Here is an 18816-nt window from a genome sequence, read left to right as displayed (position 1 = left end):
CAAGTTCCTCGAGTTAATAGGTGACAGAAAAAGAGGAATAATTTAAAATTAATCTACAATTCAAATATATTACTCTCGAGTTCAAATTCTTGACTTCTTTTCCTTTCATATGCAAATATTATACCATTTTATAAAAAAAGGGTAACAGGACAAGTAATTTGGGAACATGGATCATTTGAGGCGTAATTAGATAATTATACGGTAGTTAGAAAGAAACTGGTAAAGATTTCTAAGAGGAAAGGAAATGTTATTAAATATGTTTGGTACTTTTGCTATCGCGAACCTTTCAATTCCCTGCCAAAGATTTTTAAAACACTGTAAAAAGTTTGAAAAGTAATCAACAACAGGAAAACAAGAAATTAAAAATAATAATAATAATAATAATGATGATGATGATGATGATGATGATGAAACAGGGCTTATTGGAGTGGAGACCTTTATACAGAAGGGGTGCAAAGGAATATACATTTGTAATATTCCGATTGAATATTGTCCATAGCTATGTACATATTGCCAAGCCTTTTCAGAAGGAAAATGAAATATATGAAATTCACATGAATGAATAAGTGAATGACCAACACAGTCATGAACACAATTTAGTAAAAAAAGACCTGACAAAATGTTCAGCCTTAAAAGGAATCTAAGCCCATGACCGTTGCAGTGCTCTAATACCAGACGGGTATCGCCGAGTTCATGGATTCGAATCCCGTTGAAGACTGAAATTTTGTTCAGGCTTTGTTTTCTCAACTGCTCAAGGCGTAAATAACTGCGATGGTCATTCACTCATTCATCCTTTTCAGTTCCTGGATATGATACACACACCAATAACCGAAGGGAAAAAAAGTTGAGAAAACAAACTAAAATAAGCAAGCGGCTGGGAGCTGCAGCCGGTGAAAGGTGCTGAGCGGTACCTTTGCTGTGAGCTATTTGTGATGATGTACGAAGTGGTCGACCGTACTTTTCGGTCTGGGGATGAAATCATAACACCGAACAATACTTTCCTGTAGTACTGTTTATTATGCTGTAACAGAGGTTCCAAATTTTTGAGTCTTTGGACAAAATGCTAAAGTGTGACAATTTGGATGTTTTCTTCAGTAGTGGCGCTTATTTTTCCCCTTTGGGCGCTTCCGCGCAAAGGGATTTATTGACAACCGCACGAGAAACACCCCTGTTCAAAGGTTACTTAGGGCGCTTACCATTAGTCAGAACTGGCCGGCCGGACTGGTCCATTTTCAAAGAGTGTTCCCCTTTTAATCAGCACTGTCCAGCCAGATCAGTTTATTTCTACATAGCATGTATAGCAGTGATGGGTTTTGAGCGAAAACTCTCGAAAGAATCCTATTTCATTTTCAAAATGGCCGGTCCGACCGCCCAGTTCGGACTTTTGGTAAGCGCCCTTAGTTTCTCTGTGACTCTCTTAGCATCACATCGTTTTCTCTTTCGTGTCGTTTTTTTTTTTTTTTTCCCACCCACCCTCCCTGTTTTTCTGTTTGTCTTAGGGACAGGAAAGGTGACAGAGAGGTTTATTTCTTTTGATGTTCCAGTATTATCTCGCGTCTTCGGATGTGGAAATAAACTTCTCTCTTGGCCAAAAACAAACTGTTGTTTATACGTTGTTGACAGGGCAATTGTGCTATAAAAAGTGATTCCCAACTTAAGAGATCCGTAAATGATTCCAAAATTCCTGCTTCGGCTTATTGTTTTTAACCATCTTTGCAAGCAAGCTTAAGTCATCTCCTTAGTGTTGACGTTGAGAAATTGAAATCTTCCTGTTTCTGGATGAGTGACTTTGATCTCGTGACAAATACTTGTTAATTAAACGCCCCAGCTTGCATTTCCATATCGTCACGACTGTACTATCAGACGATTTAAACGAAGCAAAAGCCACGTATTTCGTCAAGTTATGTTTTGTTGCTGAGAGAAGGCGAGCATCATTCATTTTAGAATCAAGAACAAAAGGTAGAGAACTTCGCGTGACTTTACAAACAAATCAATGGCTGTTTTGCGACCTTCAGCTGATTCCACGAACGCTTCATCAAATCACTTTCATGTTGGTTTCTTTGTTTCTTTCAGGAAGACATCGCTTCTTCAGTTCTTCAGTTTTTAGCCCCCGACTTTGACTAAAAAGCGATTGCAACAACTGCACCGAATAATCTAGACTTGTAAGAAGATTTTGTGTTCAGAAAAGGTAGGCATGATATTCGTAGTTACATGTGTAATCAGAGCGTATAGGTATTAGCACGGCTGAGCGGTCGTCCGTTTACCACAAACAAATAGAAGATGGTTATATCTGTTTCTTACATTCTTTCTAATAATTGTAGTGAAAGTGATTAGTTTCTTGGTGAGATAACTAAAACTTAAACTAGTGGCTATTACTTTCGTTCCTGCAACAAACTGCAGCGCTTGTACTGTATAAGCAAATAATTACAAATGCAGATTTCTAAATCGAAAGCGGAAGTCGAAATTATTTAGTAAGTGAAACCAATTCTTTCACGCGACAAATTGAAGAATCCTTATAATAAGAAATTTGTAAGAAGTGCTTTGTCTTAGTTTCCGAAATTGCTTCGGTATTAAGAGACATGTTGCAGAGTCTCTTAGCAGCAGTTTAAATTTGTGCTTGACTGAACTGGTCTTAAATTAACTTTTGAAAAGAAATATAACCAAGACGCTGTTTTTATCATTCTGCTGTGATACCTTTAAATCAATGATTGTAATAGTGAACGTGCAGGAAAGCCTTTGTTATATTTTCTGCAGGGTGTCTTTCATTGAAGATCATTTTCGTTACCTTGGGTTATACATTGCCTTCAACATACGAGAACCTATCGAAAATGAATTAATTTGCGTGACTCAACTGAAATGATCGGTGGTTGAATAGGGAAATTAAAACAACCGGACCTTAAATGAGACTTAAATCACTATTTTTGATACTATGAGCTCGCTAGAATTTCATTAGTGAGTACCATTCATTTCGTATTGCCTACAAATCCGAAACAAGTTCACAGAACTCGAGAGATCATATGGTTTTGTCAGTTCTTGCTCCAAGATTACGCAGACATGCAATCATTTTAATTCGATATTCATTTCAATGTGTGTTTCAGGAATACATCAGCTCGATCTTCAAGTCTCCGGCCGGACATTGTCTTCTTGGTGACTGCAAAGTGGTTTTCAACTAAACTCCGAGAATGTAGACCTCATCTGTGGAAATTCTGTCGTCAAGTAAAGGTAGTGTTTGATGATTGTGACAAAACAAATGATAACATGCAACGCAAGCGCATTTGAGCCACTGCTTAATATTCCATACCTACACTGTACGCTTAGCGGCAATTTTTCAGGCAATTCTTTTTAGTCTTATGAAGTGCTTTGTGTTAGTTTTCAAAATTGCTTCGGTCTTAAAAGACATGGTCTTGTTGCAGAGTCTTTTAGCAACAGTGTAACTCGTGCATTACTAAACAAATATATTATTCTGTTGTGATACCGTTATAAAAACATTTGTTACAGCAAACCTGAAACGAAGCCCCTACTGCCTTATAGGACTATGTTTTCGGCAGGTTGTCTTTTAATTTATTGAACATTTAAGTTGGGTTTAGTTTGTACATTGACTTCAAATCTATAGATAATGAATTAATTTGGCTCCAATGAAAGATCAGTGGTTGATTGTGGAAAACAACGGACCTTAAATTTTATTGATACTATGAGAACATAGAAAATTTCTTTAATGAGTAGCATTCATTTCGTATTGGCTGCAAACAAAAAGGTTAAAGAACTCTCGAGGCCTTATAGTTTTATCAGTTCTTGCTCTAAGATTACACAGACATACACATGATATGAAATCCCTTTAATTCGGTGTTCATTTCAATGTTTGTTCGGCAGGAATACATCCAACCTCGATCTTCAAATCCCCGGCCGCATATTGTCTTCTTGCTGACTGCAAAGTTGTTTTCAACTAAACTCCGGGAATATAGACGAAATTTGTGGAAATTCTTTCGTTCATTAAAGGTACTGTTAGTTGATTGTGATAAAATGTAAATATAATCATTTAACACAAGTGCACTTGAGCTACAAGCGCATAGTACGTTTACAAAATTTCTGACGCTATGACTTGGTGACTGCAAAGTGGTTTACAACTAAAGTATCCAATTATGAAGATTGTAGATGGAATTTTTTTCGTTCACTTAAGGTAATGAGTTGGATGATTGTCATAGAATAATAATAACATGCAATTCAAGCATATATATTTAAGCGAATGATGTGACATTCCTAAAGTACGCTTATACGTACAACAAATTTTCTTACCCAAATTATCTTCTTGCTGACTGCAAGGTGATTTTCAACTGAAGTAACCAATTATGTAGATCTTCATCAGTTTACTAAAAGTAATTAAAATAAGTTCGATGATTAGGATGAAATAAGAACATGCAAGGCTACACATTTAAGCAATTGTTGTCATATTCGTACAGGGCGATAATAGCGATAACTCATGTGGTCGCCTTGAAGACTGCCAAGTGTTTTTTAACGAAAGTACCCAATTATCTAGACCTTTAGTGGAAATACTTCCGCGCTAAAGGTAATAATATCGATAATTGTGCCAAAATTTATGAATATGCAACGCAAGCACATTGTTAAGGCGATCGGAATGATATTCCTATACTACCCTTACCAACAGATGTTCTTACGCAAATGATCTCACGGTGAAGAAATTCAATGTTTTCGTAGATTACAAACCTGTAATATAGTCATAAATTAAAAATTATTCGCAACTGCACAACAATTTATGGGGAACTTACAGTGTTAATTACTCCATCACAGATCTTGATCATTGTGATCTTAGTGAAGATAACTTAATTTGTGTGTATGTTTTCACTTTTTCAAAGATCTTTGAAATTAACGACAAATTTTGGAGGTAAATCAAAATCCAGAGATGTGGCCTATTTAAATTCTTCTTCAGTTCTGGTTCAACGTTTTCCATACGTGAAAATTTTAAATGCTCAGAAATTAATATAGTAGCTACATCTGACCTCCCCTTCCATTCCCTTCCAGACCCAGACAGCTTTTTCAATTGTTTTGTGTACACAGATCGTTTTATGCTAATCGTTGTTCCTGATCTTCAGAACTTGGTCACCTCTAGTTTGAGGGAAAAAAATATTTATTAAGGTGAACAGAATATTAGATTACGAAATGTGCTTAGAATTGCATTTATAATTGTTAAAGTCTGGTCTGCTTTTCCCACAAAAAAATTCCTTTTGTCAAGCTTGTTAATGATTATGATTATGATTATGATTATGATTATGATTATGATTATGATTATTTATTTTTTTTTATTGTGGAGAAATTTCAGGAATCAATCAAGGCTGACCTGTATGTACAAATTTGTTTCCCTCGAATGACAAGCCTGACAGTGAATCGAGGAAAGTTTTAAATTTAATAGCTAGATGCAAGACATCTTACTTATTCCTTAATTAAAGGAGATGAACTTATCCATTGTTTTTAAGGTTCATTTGATTGCAATACCTTATGTCTTAGTTGTTCTATATTCAGTCTTGAGTACTAAAAATAGATGGCATTACCCAATTAAGACTGATATATAACACTTTACATTGCCTCCTTAATGTTTACCTGCCCATTTTGAACCTTTTCTCTCCAGGAACTGAACACTTTCAAAGCTTCATCAGCTCATGATACTATTACGAAATATTTTCGCATGAGGTAAGCAAAATTATTAAATGAATCTAGCATCCTTTTACGTGCAGTAACTCTGAGAAAGTTATCTCTGATAAATCTCAGGTTAATTTAACAAAACGTTTTATGCGCTTGTAGTTTACAATCTAGGACGTAAGAGAAACTCAACGAAGAGTTCAAAGATAAGTGCAATAATCATCTTTAGAGACTCCTGACAATGTTTACTAGACTGGCTTTCTGCATGATCGTGCGATAACAAGGGCCCACATTGTTGGTTAAGAGTGTAAACATTTTTTTTCGTCCATCCCTGATAGGTCATTTGTGGTTTATGTTTCATCATTTTCAGAACGTTCAACACAAGGACAGTTTAAGCTAAGGTCAGTGTTTTTATTTGAAATTGTCTCAATGTTTTAATTTGAAACAGGTCGACATTTTGGAGATTCCTAAATGAGGCTTGTAATGCCAAGATAAGCATACATTTATTCAGCATTAGGGAAAACCGACACACACAGTCTGCATCAACTTTTATAATTAATCAGTAAGGACTAATAAGGGCCTTAATTTGGAAAAAAATATAATGTTGGTGGAAAAACATACTTTATAAATTTGACAAACCTTTAGTTTTCCCGTTTTACTCTCATTAATTTGTGTCCTTGATATTTTTTTATGTCTCCGGCAAAAACAAATTACAAATTACAATTTCTCAAGAAGGCTGCGTTTTATGTTGTAGTATTTTAATAATAATAATAATAATAATAATAATAATAATAATAATAATAATAATAATAATAATAATAATGATAATAATAATAATAATAACTTTATAAACGTGTCAAGAAATGTAGCTAAGGGGAGAAGTCCCCTCTACTAATAGTGGACACCTAACTAAATTCTAGCTAAAAAAGAATTAAAATTCACATCGTAAACCATATTAATAAAATTTCATACATCTATCGCAAAAATCATGTAAACCTCAGTCATTCTCGGCATAGGTTGCAGCCTCGACAGTTACTGACATTTGCAGCTAGGGCAGTAAGGTCCTGATTACGTATGACTCTTTTAAATTGCTTCAGAGAGGGTTGATATCTTATTCTTTGATTGAGATCATTCCACAGTTTAGGCCCCAGGTAACGAAGTGAGTGTTTTCCATATGTCACCGAAGAGAATCGAGTATCGCCAGCAACTAAGTAAAATGCAAAAACCTTTAACGGGGGCATCCAACAGTTCATTTCATTTCGGATGACCTTAATCGCGTCAGAAATTCAGATTAAGTTGTAAAGAAACTTTACGGTTTTCGTTAGTCAAATTTCTACTAAAAATTTTGCAATATATAAGGGTCTGTGCCCAGCTACTGATAATATGATCCGAAAAACTCTTGTCCTCTTTTTTGAAGAAAGATGCTTGTTGATACTCTATAACAGATCAATCTGTATCAGCTTAAACAAATATGTCTTGAAAAGGCCACAAAACAATTTGCAAACACAAGAGACAAATTAGGGTTATGTTGCTGTGAAGTGCTTACTGAGTTCCCTTGCTTTAAATTCCACACCAGCTTTAAAATGATAACCATTGTTTTTACTTTTACAGTGCTGTCATAATTGTTGTTTTTATGTTGCCACTGAGTTTGACGGGTTTTTTTTTTAAACTTCTTGTCTTCAGCGTTACACGTAAAAAGCCTATAGTTTCCACACCTTATGCCTAAGGGGAAGTTCGTTTTGTCGCTAACAATTTTAATTTGTTGCTTTCGTAGATTAATGTGTCAACCCGCTTAAATCATGGCTTCTGCTCCGCCATCACTTGCATCCAGCAAGGAGAAAACGAATTATGCTCTCCTGTGCCGCCTTCTGGTGTATGTGGGATCCCAAGCCCTTAAGGACACATTTGACCAAATCCACCCGCCAGCATTTCTGCCTCAAGATTTAGCACATCCTCCAGCACATCCTATACTGCAATCCCTCAGAGAAAAGAGAATCCTTAATCCTAAACAATGGGGAAAGCTGTATCCCCTCATCTCCTCATCTGTGTCATCAACCAGCTTTGATATCACGCTTCTGATAACACTGTTGAGGAATATCTCTAACTTGAGACCTCCATCGACTGGCTGGGACAATCTTCCATCTGCAGATGATACTACTGTTGAAGCCAACATAGCTAGGTTGAGGTTCTACAGGAACAAAGTCTATGGTCATGCCAGCCAGGCGTCGGTGGATGACCAAACATTTGAAAGATACTGGCAGGACATTAGTTACGCGCTGGTAGGTCTGGGAGCTGGAGCAAGTTATTTGAATGCTATCAATCGACTCAAGACTGAGCGCATGGATTCCGATATTGAGGAACACTTCCAAGAACTGCTGAAGGCGTGGAAAAAAGATGACGATGACATTGGAGACAGACTGAATGAGATGACAGGTGTGTTTATCCTGAACCTATAATTTATTGTCTTATTGTAATAACTCTTTGGTAGCAAAGAATAAGAACTAATAAGAATAAATCCTGTATCAGCCAACATTATAAGCTTTTGAGCAAAGGGTGAATGGACAATATAAATGAGACTTGCGTAGCAAGTAAACTAGAGATGTTAATGTCTTAAAGCTGGATTTCTGATTTAGTTCACAAGGTAGAAGTACCCTGAATTTTTTTTTTTTTTCATGTACAATTTTCCACTTTTCCGAACCCGATATATATCGTTTGTGGTAAAATGCAATTTTGGGACTTTGTAAAAAATAATAACGCGGCCTTTTGATACCCATTACGTAATGTTTTGTTAAGTGACTCACTGAATTTTCCGGGGGTAAAATAATACATTTTTGGAATTAAAACAATCCTGCAAGTTTTATTGTCATAGTTGTGATATTATAAGCATTTCAGACTGGCGAATGCAGCTCCGTCTCCACTGAATACCAGAACACCAAAAATATAGACATTCTGAAAACGTTATGTGATGTGGGCAGGTAAAAACAGAAGAGATGTCAACACGTTGGTTTCTAAGCTGATGCACTTCCATAAAGTAATATACTAATATAAAATAATTGACTTACAAAATTGAAGATACGTGGCATTAATAATACTTTTTCAACTTTCTCCCAGCTATGCAAAAGAAGTGTATGTTGGTACTTGCAGGTTACGATTCAATATGTCCCCAAGTGCACATGTGAATTTTGACGTTCCATTTAGTATAGACACATAATTGTAATTTTATTGTCTCAATTATATGTGTAATTCAGCATACCAAGAAGCATCAAAGAAATCTCGAGACGGCACCAAGGGAAAACATGAAGAAATGGAAGAGATTTTATGTATTTTTTTAATATCCTGAGTTAACCACTTAACTAGTTTATCTTAGCTATCTATACCGGGGTTTTGGTCCTCTGATGTAACGCGGAGATCTTACTTTTGTAAAAATCTCATTAAGACGCCCATGGTCGTTTGAAAGGTGTGCACTACAGAGTATGCTTTCTTTGACTAGTTCACACGCATATTAAAGCAATGATACCTCGTTTAATATAATGCATACGTTCACACAATCCCAAAACCACATCACTCTCATCTGCTTGGAAACATATGAACATTATTTCCCGTGTGAACTCAGGTTCTGTAAATTAAGACCAAAGTTCTGGGAATGCGTTTTACTTGAAAACACAAATTCTGTTCGAATCCGGTCTCAACAGTGGAATCTTTTGCAAAGCCAACCAGCTTGTTTAAAAAGCAATCTTTCCAAAAGATTAAAAGAGTACGGATTCGCAGATGGTGGAAACGCAGAAAGCAATTCACTACACTGGTCAAGTAATTCTTATTATATTGAACCAGTATGTAATAGACCAGAGTGTGCCGTGTTTCTTCCCGAGGAAACCCCTAACTGGAAATCTGGTTCCGGCAAAATGCTGCAGGAGGAAGCTCTGCTAATTGCAGAAAAGCTGGGAATAAGTGGCTTTACCGCCTCAAATGAATGGCTGCAACGTTTTAAGCAGCATTACAACCTTCAGAAAATGGCCAATGCGGGAGAGGACGGGGATGTTAGCGAGGAAACGCTGGAAAGTTGGAACGAGCGCGTAAGAGAGATCACACGTGGATGGAGTCCAGAGAATGTGTGGAACACGGATGAAACCGGTAGCTTTTGGAGAGGTCTACCTGATACAAGCCTTAACGGAAAGGGACGGCGACGTAGGGGAGGAAAGCAGGCCAAACAGAGGCATACGTGGGCCTTTTTGTTAATGCTGCGGGTGAAAAGGAGGATCCTATTGTCATCGGAAAATATGCAAAACCGCGTTGCTTCAATAATCTGAAGGAGCACCCATATGGGTGGCTGAGCAGCTGAAAGACTTTGCACAGTTTAACGGTCATGAGGAACTGTCGTTGGCCCTAAGCAAAGTGAGCGATTTGCTCCATCAAATCAAGTTACGCAGCCCTAAATTGCAGACAATTATAACTTAATTTTTTTTACATCATGTTGAATGCAAAACTTTATTAATGTGGTTTAAGACAAAGGCGATTGCCTTTCAAACAACATTAGTACTGTATAAGCGCCAACTTCCTTGAATTACTTGAGGTTTTTCTAATATTTTGTTACCGTTGTCGTCAACCGGTTCAATATACTGTATACATCTTACAGTTCCATTTTTACCATATTTTATACTACATTTTGGGAAACCTCACTTAAGCAGTCAGTTGGCTCATTCCCGAGGGTAACCGCTTAAAAGAGGTTTGACTGTAGAGAGGAAATTTGGCCATTGTTCTCAGTTTCGAGGGTGAAAGATATTTTAGGGTCAACTGCGTCAAGAGTGTCGTGGAACTTGCTAACGGAGTGTTTCTTTATCATGACAAAACTGTCGTCTACGTAACGTTTCCAGACTTTAGGATCCCCTTGAGATTTCTAACATTTTCAACAATTACTTTTCCTCCGTTGGGGAAAAATTAGCGTCGCGTGTACCACCCTCCTCTTGCAGTTTTACTGAGTATTTGTCACCCAATAATTATCCAAATTTCCCTCTTTTTCGATGCAGTCTCTCCAATAGATATTGACGTGAAATACTGTCTATTCCTAGAAATAAAACTTATGGTCTCCATTCTTGTCCGATCGATATCTTATCCGGTGCTAAACACATTATTTCCGGCCCTCTATCCACCATTTTTAATATCTATGTACAAGAAGGTGTCTTTCCATCCAAATTAAAGCAAGCGAAAGTTACTCCTGTCTACAAAAGTGGTGATGAAACTGACTCCGGAAATTATCGGCCTATTTCATTATTGTCTATTTTTAATAGAATATTTGAAAAGTTGATGTACCAACGACTCAAAAACTTTCTTGACAAAAACGACATCCTTTTTAAATCCCAGTATGGCTTTCGTGAAAAGCATTCCACTCAACACGCTGTTATTGACATTGTTGATATCATACAAAACAATATGGACCTAAAATTATTTACTTGTGGTATCTTTTTAGATATAAAAAAGGCCTTCGATACCGTCAATCATTCAATCTTACTAAAAAAGCTTAATCACTATGGTATCAGAGGCATCATTAATGACTGGTTTTCTTCGTACCTTCTTGGCCGTTCACAAGTGACTGAAATAGATTCTAATTTATCCGCTATTAGTAAGATCTCCTGTGGTGTCCCACAAGGCTCTGTTCTTGGTCCTTTGTTATTCCTAATTTATATCAATGATTTTCACAACTCTTCAGCGAAATTTTCGTTTTACCTTTTTGCAGATGACCCAAATTTGTTGTATGCCGACAAAAATCTTAGATCTCTTGAAGAAACGGTCAATAACGAACTAGTTAAAGTCTCGGACTGGCTCAATGCTAATAAGCTAACATTAAATGCTACAAAATCAAACTTTGTTATCTTTCGTCCTTATCAACGTAAGATGGACTATTCGGTCAATATTCAAATGTTTGATAGTAGTAATCACTTTCTTACTTCCCTTGAGTGTAAGAATCATGTTAAATATCTAGGTGTCTTACTAGACAGTCACTTGAGCTGGAAATACCACATCAGTTGACAATGTAGCACTAAAAATAAGTAGAATTATTGGAGTTATTGCCCGTCTTAGGCACCTCGTCCCTTTTACCACTCTATTAAGTATTTACCGCTCTTTGATACTACCCTATCTGTCCTATGGTTTGGCTGCTTGGGGCCAAGCTGCCAAATCCCATCTACAAAAACTCCTCGCGCTACAAAAACGTGCCCTTCGGTTGATGTATTTCTGTGAACCCAGAGCGCATGCCGTGCCTTTATTCATCTCCTCAAAAATCCTTCCTTTAAATATGTTATACATTGAAACAGTTTCCTCAATAATGTTCGACGTCTCATGTTTAAGGTGATTCCACTGAATTGCATTGCGCATCCTTGCTGCGCATAATTTTTCGCGTCATTTAGCGCGCGCACGAGCGCGCGCACGCACAACATTGCGGGATTTCCTTGAGGTTAAGCTCGGCAGGAAAATAAATGGTCCTTTCCTTCTAAACGAACACGGTGACCCCCATTTTTTATTCAACGAAATTAAAGAAAATACGACTCTCTAAGTTATATCCCAGTTTCAATAATTTTTCATTATTCAATTTCGAAAAATTATTGTGAAATCACTACTACGATCAATTTTGGACGTTTCGCGGGAAGCGTACAACCGCTCGAATGTCCCCTGTTATGCTATGGGATTAATTTATTTAGCCACTTTATGTCGTTTTACTACAAAGTTACAGTACTGTTAAAAGAAAAATGCTAACTTTCTGGAAGTAGTAAGCACTTCTCGCTGAAGACTAGCTCCTTTAATATGCCACCATAATATATCACATGCCTAGAAAATAGTGAGATACTACAGCCCTCTAGGGTGAAAACAAGGACGGTGACCCCCTCTTTTTATTTTATTTTTCTGATGTACTAGATGGACTTAACATCTGTAGAGATTTTCAAAAAATTCTCATTACAAACGTTCTTTCGATGGAATCACCTTAACTGTTCCTACTAACATTAGTAATCTCTTCATTAAAGCTAAAGAAAAGCATTATCATGAGACCAGGTTCTCTTCCTCCGACAATTTTTATATTAACCCATCGAGACTGAGTCAAAACCAAGGTTCTTTTGCTAGGTTCGGTGCTAAGCTTTGGAATTCCCTTTGCGATAAACTTCGTCAACTCCCCAAGAGAGCTTTCAAAAAACATATCAATGACATGTTATTTTCGTTATTAGAGGCCGAGGACGATTATGATGAATCGCCCATACTGCTTAAAAAAATAGCGAACTATCGGAAGGATACACAGTTTAATTTATAAAGTCGATACTGAAAATCTCATTTACTTTAGTTTCAAGAAAAAATTAGCTTAGTTTTACAATGAGTTTAGTATAATTTATAATTTAATTATTAAAGGTGGCTGATTTTGTAAATGTTATGTATTTACGTTTGTATATGTCATTTATTTACGTAATTTATCACTGACTGCTGTCCCCCTTTTCTCCGCCCGCCTCGACTAGCACCTGCTATTTGCGGGCGGAAATGTTTTGAATTGTTTTGCCATGTAAATAACTGTTGTTATAAATGTTTTGCGATGTAATGTCGAATAATTAATGAAATTAACTAAGTAAAGTGAATAGTTAATTGATTAATTAATTAATTAAAGGACTGTAAATAGAAGCAATGTTTCTAGATTCACTTAGCTTGCAATTCAACGAGAATATGTAATAATAATAACAGTGATTTCAAATCAAATCAAATAATAAATAATAAATAATAATAAATAATAAATCAAAGGTGTTGTTGAGGCGGCGATATCCGGTATTTCAATTACCTCCATGCAGAGGTTAGCTACGACTGGGCTAACTGGGCTCCCCATTGCACATCCATGAATTTGTTTATAGACAGATTCGTTGAACATAAAGTTGTTGTTGGAGAGGGTGAATTCCAACAGGGAGATGACTTCATTGGTGTTGAGCTTCGTTCTTAAGTGTAGCCAGGTGTCCTTGTCTAGCTTTTTTCTGGTGTAGTCACAAGTCTTGTCAACTGGAATGGCAGTAAAGAGTGAAACGACATCGAACGAAACCATTACTTCATCTTCAGCGATTTCTTGGTTTGCGACTTGTTTGGTAACATATTGAACAAAATAAAATATTGAATTTAACAATATGGAAAATTGTAAAAATGTGCTGATATGTTTCCCAAAAAGCGAAAAAATGCTGAAGTTCTGCTCAAAAGTCAATTTAGTGCTCGAGAGTGCTGGAAATGTAAAAAAGCGCTCCAAATTCGAAAAAAAAAAGTGCCGAAAAAGTGCCCAGCGTAATCGGGACGGGCCTAGGTAGGGCCTATCCCAATTTTTTTCCCTTTGCACAGCGATAATAAAAAGGTTTTAGTTGACAAACGTTGTTATGCTTAATAGTCACTTAGGTATATCAGAAGATCAAGAGTTAAAAGTTTGATAAAACTAGGAATATGTATAAACATCTGCTAGGAAATAATTAAAAAAAACGTAACTGCGAGCAACTTTCGAGCACTATTACTAAATTTCAAGCACTTTTTATAGAAACCTAGCACTAATTTGAGCACTTTTTTGCCATATTCTGGCGATTTTTCCAGCGCAACCGAGGAAGGCCTATTGCTGACATTAAACAGTTGATCTCGATCCGTACAGAAATTCTCTATAGCTTTCCTTAGGCAGCGAACTATTCTCGCGTCAATAATTCCAGTATTAAGGTATCTTACTGTTGTGTGATACAGCCAATCAACACGATACTGTAAGTTGTCGATTCGATCAAAAATAAGTGTTCTCAAGTCAATTTCCTAATGATAACACCGACTGAATTACTTAGAAGATGGCTTATCGTTTTGTGTTCCTCGGCCATCTATGACTCACGGCATAAATTTAAATATAAACATTTTGGCCGTAAATAAATTATTGTGTCGAAAACCCTTCACTGAGTGTCATTTTGAGCTGCATGTTACCATGTCAAAACACCAAAATAAAATGCACCTCATGAAAAATGACATCACGAAGTCACAAAACTGCAGGTTTCACTGTTGGAATAGCAGAATATCAGAACTGAATAACAGAACTGAATGTATGAATAACAAAATATCAGAACTGAATAACAGAGCTGCATGTCTGAATAGCAAAATACCAGAACTGAATAACAGAACTGCATGTCTGAATATCAAAGTACCAGAATTGAATAACAGAACTGCATGTCTCAATAGCAGAATACCAGAACTAAATAACAGAACTGCATGTCTGAATAACAAAATACCAGAATTGAATAACAGAACTGCATGTCTCAATAGCAGAATACCAAAACCGAATAACAGAAATGCTCGCCTGAATAGCAAAATACCAAGTATTAATTTTGGTGGTAATCACATTTCATAAAAAAAAAAAAACATTTCCAGTGGCCTCATCTAAGGAGTCGAACAGATGTCGTAGTTCCTCGCACCTATCACACTCAATTGACTAACTATGAGCACAGCACTCCCTACACTCTTCTTTCTTAGGGTCACTTAGTGCGAAATATCGACAATGGTCTGCTGGACAGACTTCAAGGATTCTTAGCAGAGTTCTCTCACTGGCAGACTTGAACTCGGTTTCATCACAGATCGTTCAGTACTGGGCGATAATTCCCGCTGGTATCAGTTTAAATCAAGACGTGCCATATGCTGTGTCTTGTGAGATCGCATCACTTGTTAATGAACCTTAAGAAGTGTTCAACTTTAGTTTCACTGAGAAAGGACCTGTAGATTGCAGCTGCTGATGTGGCAACACCTGGACCGTGCTGAATACAATGCTTCCTTGCCTCCTTGATACGGAAATCCGTCAAGCCAGGAATTAGTTCTTTCTGAGCTTACTTAAAATTACTTAAAATTTCGGGAAAACAACGATAGAATCTCTTTTTTGGGCGCTTCATATTGAAGACTGTGCATTGTTATAAGCATCAACGAGATTCCGTAAGGTGCTGTCGGACAGAGTGCTAGGGACAACTTCGCCATCTTTATTATGGTTGTTATCATTGCTGCTAAGACTCAATCGAACTGTACATGTGTCTCGCGTAATCCCACAAATGTTCTCTTTGGCCTGGGGCAATCGATTCCAGGACGGGTCTTATTCCTTGCTTTGCAAACCACGCATAGTGGTGTTTAGTACGGGGATGCAAGTCTTTCCAATCTTTCATCAGCACAGAGCCTAAATCTCTAAATGGCTGATTTATTGCGCAAGCCTGGTGTAGTTTAAAAACGTGGTTGTTGTAGGCTATTGGGTGCACTGGCTGGTGTAAGTGACTGTGTGTAATCTTCATTACTGATTAAGGACTCTTCTTAAGTGGAAGGGCTACCAAACGCCTCAAATGGAATAGGAAATCCTTTACGGGGTAGGTGTGCTGTCACTTTCCATCTTTTCCGTGCCCAAAAACTGCTTCAGATGACAAGCATGCTTCTCTCGACATTGTCGGCACACACCTTAAAAATAATGGCCACATACATACTTTTATTTTATTCCATTTCAAAGAAAAAGATTCCTTTCTTGTCTAGCTGAAGGGCGTAAGTGAGCTTAGATTACAAAACATTCGTCTTCTTTTGATGTTGGTTCGTCGAGGGATGTGGGCGGTGTCGTCGAACGCAAGGTCTGGAGCGAGTGTGAAAATGGAAGACTGAAACCCCCGTAAGCCGAGTAAGCCCCGTAAGTCTATCTGAGCGGTAAATGCCTCCAGTGAAGTCAGCAACAGTTGGTCGTCTGCCGTTTTCTCTTGTCGATTCCCTCGTTGAATTGTGCTCGCCGCTCGAGCAAACGAACAACTGTTCATTTCAATAGTCCACAAATTAACCTCGATGTTATTGAAAAGATATACAGTATCTTAGAACATTTTTAAAAACCAGTTTTAAAAAGATGCTTCTGTGTAAATCCTGTTGTGTAATAACAGTCTGAACGCTTAAACAAGAACTGAGGACAACACTTTTAATAGCCAAACGTGCATCTTAGTAGCTTTTGTCCGTGCACCTTCTAAATCGAATTAAGTTTAGCCATTGAGAGAAGTCGGTTCCCACTCTTCATTTTAGTCATGGGGTTTTAAAACACGGAAGCGTCGTGAATGACTTGCACATCACGGTGTATTGTGCACAGTGAGCGTCGAACGGGAACCAATTTTTTAGTACTCTGTTTTACGCTTTGGCCCGTATCAAATGCAGTATTTTGTAAATCAGCAAGGAAACTCCAACAGGATAGGTTAACATAAGTGCACGTAAACTTTTAGGTAAAATAACTGCGATTCATAGCATTGAAATAAACGTTGTTCATTTCATGCCCAGGTTTTCGAAGAAGGCCGAATAGCATATAACGTAACAGTACAAATTTGGTATAAATCAAAATTGCCCAAGTATTTTATTGTTTTAAATTTGCTTCAATACACGAACTTTAATCTTTGTTTTAGTGTAATTATTTTAACAATTAATTGTTGGAAAGAATAATTTTCATTGACAGGGTTTTATTCGTTTCCCGTGAAATTTGAAGGTTGCTCAATTTGTATATCCTCTCGGATATCGGACCTTCGAATCAAGAGGGTGAAATAGGGTTTAAACTTGTGTGCGTAGTGGCCTAGCCTCTGAGTTGAAGCGAAGTTGGGGGCAACTTTGTTTTTATACAAATCTCAATGCTTTTCAAATGTAAATGCAAGCTAGTTATCGTATATGAACGATATAACTTTCATATGAAGAGCACTGAGGTTTGCATCTAAAGAGAGTCAAGTACAGCCTTGCTTCTTCACTAAAAGGCCAGGTCACTAGGCACACGGTGGTAAAATGGGCTTTTAATCAAATTTGTTAACCAGAGAGATGATAGGCCTACTCTGGGACCTAAAGTCGCCGTAACTTTGGGCGACTTAGGGCGATTTAAGGCGACTTAAGCAAAACACACTTTAAAATTGAAGCGATTTTAAGCGACTTAAGGCGATTTTAGGCGACTTAAGGCGATTTTGGGCGACTTAAGGAGAATTTTACACAAGGTGCAGTGAGTAAGCTAGACTGTTGCCCATGTATAGTTAGGCCTATTAATATACCACAGTGGACAAATACAATTAATTTGTCTTGTTTAGGTCCCACATGGATATGGAACCCTTAACCTTAAAGGCAAACAGGATGTGCTTGCCTCTGAATGATTTATTGTAATCCACCAATCAGGGGACCAAGCCTTAAAATGCATATAGCTGTTAAGATTACCCAGGCTTCATCATCACAAAGTTTTCAAGTCCTTAGTACAGACACCCCAGTTCAGACCCAGAAAGGCCTTCAATATGACCTTAACTAACACGCATAGACTTGAACAAAATGTGTCCAAGAAAGGAAATAAAATATTGCCAGGATTGTTACGATGCAAGCATTATATATCAGGAAACTCCATAGGTGATAATCCTCAAAAAATTTGACATGATGCACATTATGCCCACAAGTGATCACATCTGGAATTATTTGATACATAATTCATCTATTAAGCAAGAGTATTGATCGGTAATAAATATGTAAAGAGTATCAAAAATCACTCAATCAATCACAATGATATATTAAATACACATTAAGCTTAGCAAACTTATATCAAATAATTTGGTCAACTACAGCATTTTGTTACATTCACTATTAATACAACACTTATGTCAATAGCTGAATTCCTCCATGCCAAATTCCACTAATGTTGCTTGATGGCCGTCATTGCCAAATTCATACCAATACCAGAAATCCAGCTATAAAAATGTTGATACGCCTCCTTCTGTAGCGTTTCACCTGTTTAATTGACAAATAGATTCCATTTTGCCGTGCGTCTGTACTCTGATAACGCACAGATGACGTCAAAACGTGGTGAGAACAAAGAAGTACGCTACGAGCCGCAGGCGAGTAGTGTGACTGATGTTCTCACCACGTTTTGACGTCCTCTGTGCGTTATCAGAGTACAGACCCACCCACGGCAAAATGGAATCTATTTGTTTTATGCAATAACCAAGACATTTCAACACATTTCGTAAGCGAGCATCGCGTTGTCTGAGCTGAGTCAAAAACTTTCCAGCAAACTCAGTTTTAGACGACTACACACATGCAATTGCGATCTTCTAAATTGGAGTATAATTCGAAAGAATTTTACTAACAATATTTTCAAAACTAACCTTTATTCCAGAAGGAATACTG

At 37.2% G+C, this 18816-nt stretch overlaps 2 protein-coding genes across 12 annotated transcripts in view; both read left to right on the top strand.

Moving 5' to 3' along the window:
* Positions 1-18816, top strand: part of LOC146450134 (uncharacterized) — a 92054-nt gene that overhangs the window by 55771 nt on the left and 17467 nt on the right. The window contains exon 1 of one of the 11 annotated variants that reach the window (XM_085100707.1): positions 7427-8085. The exons of the other annotated variants lie outside the window; for them this stretch is intronic. Coding sequence (XP_084956833.1) covers positions 7452-8085 — 634 coding nt within the window. The 5' untranslated portion in view covers positions 7427-7451. Of the gene's footprint in view, positions 1-7426; positions 8086-18816 lie in introns of those variants that run through there. 11 annotated transcript variants of the gene reach the window in all.
* LOC146450131 (uncharacterized) overlaps positions 1688-18816 on the top strand; it is an 84899-nt gene continuing 67770 nt past the window's right edge. The window contains exons 1-5 of the mRNA XM_085100699.1: positions 1688-1959; positions 2074-2188; positions 3099-3222; positions 3871-3996; positions 5038-5151. The gene's annotated coding sequence lies outside the window, so the exon portion shown is untranslated. The remainder of the gene's footprint in view (positions 1960-2073; positions 2189-3098; positions 3223-3870; positions 3997-5037; positions 5152-18816) is intronic.

The sequence above is a fragment of the Pavona decussata genome, unplaced genomic scaffold (genome assembly GCF_977016875.1).
Source record: "Pavona decussata unplaced genomic scaffold, jaPavDecu1.1 SCAFFOLD_491, whole genome shotgun sequence".
NCBI lineage: Eukaryota > Metazoa > Cnidaria > Anthozoa > Scleractinia > Agariciidae > Pavona > Pavona decussata.
Note: the sequence above shows the minus strand (reverse complement) of the source record. Positions and strands in the feature narration are given on the sequence as shown.